An 8319-nucleotide genomic window follows, 5' to 3' on the forward strand; every position below is an offset into this window, starting at 1 on the left:
TGAACATTTTGATCTATTACCTTGTTGTTGAAAATAGGCACTTCTGAGTCTTGCCTTTTAATCTTCCTTGCATTAATTCCACTGTGAGGATTGCTCTGGGGCAGAAATACTGCCTGGCAAAGGTATGAGACCTAAAGATTCTGTTACTTCTTGTTTCCGCTACTTAGAGGTCTGCATAATTATGCCCTTTGTCTTTTTTCTTTCCACCCCTGGCAATTGTCTTGTACCCACTCTTTCCCTGCCCATCTTTCTCTCTTGCTCAAGGACTTCATAAATTTGTCACGGTCTCCATCTCCTCAGCCACAGGACAGAGGTGTGTCTTGGTTACCTATTGATACATAACAGACTACTCAAAACTTAGGGACTTAACCACCATTTTTATCACTTTGCACAGTTCTATTGGTCAGCAGTTTGAACAAAGCAAAGCCCTGTCATCTCTGTTCCACAGGATGTCTGCTGGGGCATAGTGTCCATCATGTCTGATGGCTCCTCTAGGATCACTGTCCAGAGTGGGGGGTGAGTGCCATTGGGAAAGGTTTAATTGGGATCATATGACTGGGGCTTTACCTTAACCCTGGCTGCTGGGTGCCTAGCTTCTCCATGCGGTGTCAGAGCTTTTCCCTCTCCACGGGTTCTCTCCAGGGGCATAGTCAGCCCTCTTGCGTGGCAGCTCAGGGATCCCAGGAACCTGGACCTGGAACTCTACCTGCATTCTTTTGGCTAAAGCAAGTCACAGGCCCAGTCCAGATTCAAGCGGAAGGGAACACACAGGCATGAATACCAGGAGGCATGGGTCACTAGGGCCACCAATGTAACAGATTGCCAGTGAATCAGATGGATGTGAATTCAAATCCTGTCTCCTTGGCTTGCTAATTATATTTCTTGGCCTGATTTCTTTCTGTTTTGTTGTTGTTGTTTGTTTGTTTGTTTTTGAAGATGAAAACATTTATTGAATTTAAACATCATCTATAAAGTCAAGTGGGTACAATCATTGCATGGTGTTTCATAGAAAGGACCTGAGCATTAGAAAGAAGTGCAGAGCGGTAGTGGGGTCGTGTTTGTCACCAAGGCTACAGCACTCATAATGAACATAATTCAGGTTGTTCGTGACCACCAGTTACATTTACTTGTGCCTGTGGGCTTTGTCCTTGGATGTTATCTAGACAAAGAATGATGAAAAGCTAACTGCCTCTGGAACAAGAGTGTATTGTTTAAGAGGGAATTGAGATGCAGTGAAGGAGTCACCTGGAAGTAAAGGCTGTGACTGAATTCTGGAATATTCACATTTTAAAAATGAGGAGAGAAATAAAAACTCATTCATAAAAACAAAACAAAACAAAACAAAAACAGATGTGCAAACTGTAAACCTGATGGACCCAGGGAAAAATGAGCTCCTGGTAACCTGAAGACACCTTTGGGAGGGTTTTAGGTTTCCAAAGATCCAGAAGTTGGAGCCAATGGTATTTCGATCTGAAAAAAAAAAAAAAAATCAGCAAAAAAGTAGATATTGTTGTATGGTTCTAATAGTGAAGAATTTCTTCTCTCTCTCCATCTTGAGTTACTTTCTTTTATTTACCAACCTCTTCACTTTACTTCAAGTTTACTTGCTCTTTTCTTGTCTCCCTAATTTCCTCTGCCTAGTAACCCTTTATTTTGTCCAAACCCTAGAGCCTCAAGAAGCCCTTCCCATTCATTGGTTCATTTGCTTTGTTTTTCAGATTCTACATGTATGTGAAATCGCACTGTACTTGTCTTTCTCTGTCTGACTTATTTCACTTAGGTCCACCCTCCCCTATAGAAGAGAAGTCCCTTTAAGCATAGTCACCATAACTGGTTACCACCCATACTGGAGAAACAGAACTCAGATCCCACAAGAGGCTCTAGAAACACAGACCTTCCTCCTGGCCTCCTGTCTTGTTGCTTTAACTAGGAGGCTCCTCCCCAAGGACTGTTTGAGTCTCCTTTGTCCTGAGATTTGTAAGCAAATGACCTTTAACCCAGTGAGACTCTCCTCCGTCAATCCCCACTAATCTTCTTAGGTGTTAATATTTAGCATTACCTTGTACTCTTCAGGTGCTAGGAAATGCAGCTGCCAACAGCCTTATCAGCAAAACCTGATGAAACACTTCCCCTTGCTTCTTTCCTGTTCTTGTTTGATGGAGATTTCTGCTCTGGCAAGGGGTCAGTAGAAGTGACATCCCTTTCTCAGTGAAAGGAACACACTGCAAAAGGTTTGATGAAAGGCATAGAAGCTGTTTCTTGGAGTTGCTCTCTGCCACAGAATAATTAGTCTGTTATTAAAGGCCTGTAATGAAGGTACCAGGAAGGTGATCTGTTCTCTTCCAACTTTAGAGAGTGGATTCTGGCTTAGTAGGTCTGGGGTGGAGCCTGAGTTTCAGCATGTGTAAGATGCTTCCAGAAGATACTGGGCTGATATGCTGATCTGGAGACCATACTTAGCAAGGAAATGCTACTAAGTCTTAAGGAAGGTGAGGGACAGGCTATGAACATCTTTCTGCCGCGCAGAGGGGCAGCAAACAACTCTCAGTTTTTCCAGGCATTTCCTTGTAGCAAAAGAACCTGGGCTTTGGGGACAGACAAAGAAAGCTCTATTCTAATCTTGGCTTTCCACCCACTGGGTGGTCATGGGCAAGTCACTTAGCCTCTCTGAGACTTAGTTTCCTCTTTGGTAAAACAGAGAGTGGAGGCAACGCGTGCCTTACTAAGTTGCCCAGGAGACTTTGCGACACAATGGGTATGATGGTCTTGCAGAATGCCTGGCGCATTTAGACCCTCTGTAAATGGTGCCATGTCTCACTATTGCAAAGATGGAACCGAGAGACCTGAACCAGAGCCTGCTATCTTCTGCTTTCCTATATTCAAGGTGAGGACTTGGCTTTGTTTTCAAGGGCCCAAAGTTAATAAACAGCAGTTTAGTGGGTGTGCTCCCCATGTTCAGACAGTTGCTCTGCTTTGATGGATACACTTGAGTCACCCTAGGGCAAAATGAAGTAATGCTTTGGAATTGTGATGAGAAGGCCTCTTTCTTATTAGATGTCACACCCTCAGATGTTAAGGTATCTTTCATAGACTTTTCTGTTAAGTTCCTGTGACAACTTTGTCACAGTCAAGTGACAGAAAATGAAAATATTTCATAGTTCCTATGGGTTCAAGTTCATTTTCTTGCCCCATACACACAAAAATCATTTTCTCTGGGTCCATGTGCTCCATTCCTAAGCCTCTGGCTTGCTCAGATTTCCTAGTTAAGCAACAAAACCTGCAAATCTTTTAAAGATCTGTTTCCTGGAACTTTCATATAACTTCAAAATAACGACAGACTGGGTCTGCTGACAAGCAGGAAGTAGAACTCAACTTTTCCCCACCGTGTGTTTTTGCCTGTTTTGACTGCTGCTGTTGGCACCTACATGTTGTCTGACTGTTACTGATGACTCAGCAGAAGCCACCAGGAGCAAAACCAGTTGTTTTGTGCCCGAGAACACCCTCTTGCTGGCTTGATTCTCTGGCAATGATGATGACAACCTGATTTCTGGAGGTGAAACTTCTGGTTTTCTCTCTCCAGATGTAAGTAGCAACAACTTAGACTTCTCTTTACTTCAAAGACTAGTTCATGTTAGCAGAGTGAAAAAGACTGTATCTTGAGCACAGTCATTTTCTCTAAGTTCCTAAGCTGCAGTTGCTACAATTTTTGACTTAAGAGATCAAAATGGGGTATTGAGAGGTATAGACTATAGAGTGAACAAAGGAAGAAAATAAATGGAGTAACACTGAATAGTGACTTGGGGAAATCAGAGATGCTGCCCAAATGGTTTACTTCAGTAGCAGTGAGTACATGTTCACCAAGGTGACAGAGATTTCAGATTTTTAACTTTAAAGCTTTTTAACACTAATCAGTGTTTAAACTATGTTACATTTAAGAAACAAAGGTAGGCCATGAGATAAGCTAATTATTTGGAGGAAAACTTGATGAAGAAAAAGTATGAACACAAGCAGGAGGCATTTAAATTTGTTTTTAAAATTTTTAAAAAATTTATTAAAAAATGTATTTATTTCTTTATTTGAGAGAGAGCATTAGAGGGGGATGGTCAGAGGGAGAAGCAGACTCCCTGTTGAACGGGGAGCCTGATGCGGGACTCAGTCCCAGGGGTCTGGGATCATGACCTGAGCAGAAGATAGTCACTTAACCAGCTGAGCCACCCTGGCACCCTTTAATTTTTAAATTTTTATTTTCTTATTTTTTAAAGATTTTATTTATTCATTTGAGAGAGAACAAGTAGGGCGGGTAGCAGAGGGAGAGGGAGAAGCAGGCTCCCCACTCAGCAGAGAGCCCAACGCCTGGCTCAGTCCCAGGACTCTGAAATTGTGACCTGAGCTGATGGCCAACACTTAACCAGCTGAGCCCCATGGCTCCTCACACATACTCATCTGATCTGGTGAAATTTTCTACTTTCCAAATTTTCCATTTTCCTGTATATTTACATGTACATAAAGTACTCTTCTCTTTCCTACAGAAATAATAATAAAATAGAGACCTGTATATGGAGGCAGCAAATATGTATGAGGTTAGTACCTAACCCATGCTGCACTATGCTAAGTGCTGAAGGTGACACACAAGACAAACAAACTGCGCTTGTTCCAGATGGTAATATAAGCTATTTGGTAAGAATTTTCCAGTTACTTTTTTAAATCAAAAGCTACTCTAGCAAATGTAAGCAAAAATGGTGGTGTATTGGAAAGCTACTCCTGGAAGAGTTCAACATTCAAGCCCTGGATGGGACAAGAATAGGTATTCACGGAACTTCCCCTTAAGGGGATGATGCCATGATGGGACTCCACCCCAACAAATACCAACCCTCTGTCCCTCAGTTCCAGTTTTAAGTTTCTAGGGGAGAGAACCTGCTTAGCCCAGCTTGGATTTAACCATGATTTAATCAATCACAGCCAGAATGGAAGGCTCATGTGGCTCAAACATGACCCAGGAGGATCTCCCCTATATATTAAGTTTATCTGAAAACTAAGAGGGTTTATGAATGCAGCAGACACTCTGGTTAGTTTTTATGTTATATAACCCTAACACTTAAATAGGCTCAGGGTAAATATTCAAAATACTTAACTACTGTCCTGGCCCAGGCAATGATTATGCAGAGCAAATGCTGGTCATAGCCCAGGAACAGGGTCCAGGAGGACCCCTACTGGATCAAGCATTAACCCTGCAGTTAGTAGATCATTGGGAGATGTGTGGCATCCTATGGGAGGGGCCAGGACATTAAAAAAGGGGGGATTTGGGGAATTATCCTAGAAGGTCAGGTGCCCTAGAGCAGACTTTGAGATGTGTATTCATGTAGAAGTGATTTATTAAGGAAATGTTTCCAGGGAAGACCATTTAGAAAATGAATGAAGCAGGACAGGGAAGCGGGGGAGGCCAAACAAGGATGCTGTATTAGGGTTTCCTAGAAACACAGAATCAGTATCTATAGACAGATAAATAGATATCTGACGTTAGAAACACAGAATCAATATCTATATCTGAAGTTAGAAATTTGTTATAAGGAATTGGTTCACATGACTTTGGAGGCTGAAAAGTACTGTGATATGCTGTCTGTAAGCTGAAGATCCAGAAAAGCCAGTGGTATAGTTCTAGTCCACGTCCAAAGACCTGAGAACCAGAAAACTAGCTGATAACAGTATAACAGTAGAAGTTCACAGTCGCCTAAGGCATAAGTTTCCTTAACTATAAAATTAAAGATTTGAGGTAGGTGATTTTACCTCCAGTCTTCCATTGATACTTTCTCCCCTATTAACGAAGAATTGTGCTCATTATGGCTAGATTGTACCTAGATTTTGAGATTCAATGGTAAATAATACATGTAGTGGACACTTGGGGTTTTTTTTTTGTGTTTGTTTGTTTGTTTCTAGAATCAATTCTTTCCTATTCATTAATCATTGTTTGAAGGAATTCCCCATATGTGGTATGGGTAGAAAATAGTGGCAGCTTCCCAAAGGGCCCAACTTCCCCTTCCCCATCAGGCCCAGTACAGGCAGAGGGCCTGAACATTCTAGGTCATCTAGGTACTCTCTCCTGAATTTCAAATTTGGAGTAAGTAACACCTGGAGGTAGAGATGGTTTGAAGGTCATTCCTTGCAGACAGCACTGTTTACTGACTACACTCTTCTACATATGGCCTCCACCTGGGTTCCTGATGCTTAGTCTTCCCACCCCCACCGCCAGAGGCCCTGAGACTGCACCTTTGCCATGCCTAGCCATGCAGACTTGATTCCCTGACACCCTCTCCTACATTCTTTTTCTGTTTAGTTAGTTTCCACTGTTCACAACCAAGAACCCTGAGAGAAAAAATAGGCTCACACTATAAATAATATATTTCATAACTCTAAAAGGCCTTAGGTAATAGGCCATTGTAATGGCACAGACAGTAGATCCTACTATTTCATTCCTATATCAGGGAGGTCAAGAGTTGTTGACATGTCACTCTCCATCTCTAGAAAGGGTGCACCTTTAAGGCTAGGACTATGGACTTTGCTGCTTGGGTAGACTCATATCTAGCAGAAAACCTTGCACAAATTAAGCTTATAGTAATAAGAAAATGAGTAAAAAGTAGCATATCATAGTACAGACAAAAAGAAAATGGAAAATTAGTATTGAATTTTTTCTAAAACTCAATTCTGCGATTTTATACACAAGTCCTTGAACAGACAATTGTATCACTGGAAGGATTGTTTCCAAATATTGATAAAAACACTCTTCCACGTGCCTGTGTCTGTCTAGCTCTTTATCCAACAATAGCTTGTTTCCTTATGTGCGGGGACCCTGTTTCTAGACATAAAGCTGTTTCCAAGGACTGTTGTTTTAGGTGATGTTTACGTGCAATTTTTTCTTTTTTTTCTTATGGATAAAACATGTTACTGACTGTAAGATCAGAATCTGAAGCAAGTAGAAATCAGTATCTTGAGTAGTCTTCCATTCATCCCTACTCTCACCAGGATCCAACAAAACCATCCCAAACAGATGAAAGTCTATTGGCACACAATTCTGAAGGCACACAGCAAAGAAACTGTGAAACAAATAAACAAACATACAAATAGTCAAGCAATGGAACATGTGTGCCAAGAGGGAGAGAGGTTTCTGCTTATACTTTTTTAAAATCATGAAGATAAATTTATTATGGTCCCAAGATATCTTGAGTCAGAAATTCAAGTACCTGATTATTCTATAACCTCAAAATGGCAGCATCCTTGGAGAGACAGTTGCCTGGCAACTCAGACCAGAAGGTTGTCTTCAGATTCCTCTGGAATCATGTGTGTCTATTTTGGTTTTTCTGTTGAGCTCATTTCCTTCCTATAATCCAAAACTCGAACAATTTTGGGGGAAAATTCCATTCATAAGAAAAACTTTTCATCCAGAAGATATTTTTGTTAAGGAGTACAGCTGTTTCCATACCATTGAATTCCTCTATTTTCAGGATTGTTGTATGAACATATAAGAAAAGAAATGGGAAAAAATGCATAAACATATAAGAAAAGGAAAAATGTCAACAGAGGGGAGGTTTCAGATTAAGGTATGTGTTTATTTGGATCTTGAAAGCCAGATAATGGCTTACTAAGACAAGAGGCTAATTCAGCATCTCACACAGGATCAAAGTATAATTTACCCAGTTGAGAAATGCTTTGTTTACGCCTTCTTCTTTCTTGAAGCCAGGAGAGTTGTCCAGGTAGGCTGTTACTCACCAAGCTCCGAAGCCCTGTGTCTGCCCTCTTCTGAATCAGTGGTTCTGTCCCAGATCCATTTTCACTCTGTGCTTAGATGAAGGACAGTAAGAATCACATTACTTATCATTCTTTTGGTAATAAGCAAGAGAGCCTGGGTGAGAGACTTTATATAAGAGGGACATCACTGGAAGGATTTGAAGCACTCACAAAAGCCTAGCCAAGTAGCTTGAAAATGGGCAGGAACCAAGGCTTTTGACGCTAAAAGGCCCAGAAAGGTTGAGAAGGAGAAGCAGGCTAGCAGAAGTCTGTAATGGAATAAATGAACCTCAAAGAACCATTCTATCTTTGTATTACTCACTTAAGATTCATAATGCCAGGACAGAATGTCAAGTTGGCTGAATTTAGGTCACATGCCTGGGCCTGCTATACCAAAGCAGTGAGAGGAGGGATTTAATGGAAAGGAACTTCACAAGCTCCTTTAGCTTCCATGACGGCAGAGCACATACCCAGATTTGGTCCCATCAAGACTGTTCAAAAGGTGTGGGAGATCATTTCCCAAAGGAAACTCTTGTGCCG

At 41.4% G+C, this 8319-nt stretch overlaps 1 protein-coding gene across 1 annotated transcript; it reads left to right on the forward strand.

The window, feature by feature from the left end:
* Nucleotides 1-1084: 1084 nt before the first annotated feature.
* LOC123394360 (NADH dehydrogenase [ubiquinone] 1 beta subcomplex subunit 1-like) lies at nt 1085-1255 on the forward strand. Its single transcript, XM_045088181.1, is given in 1 exon segment — nt 1085-1255. A coding segment is annotated over 1 exon segment (171 nt).
* The last annotated feature ends 7064 nt before the right edge of the window (nt 1256-8319 follow it).

The sequence above is a fragment of the Mustela putorius genome, unplaced genomic scaffold, assembly GCF_011764305.1.
Source record: "Mustela putorius furo isolate JIRA1106 unplaced genomic scaffold, ASM1176430v1.1 tig00003834_pilon_pilon_pilon, whole genome shotgun sequence".
Classification (NCBI taxonomy): domain Eukaryota; kingdom Metazoa; phylum Chordata; class Mammalia; order Carnivora; family Mustelidae; genus Mustela; species Mustela putorius.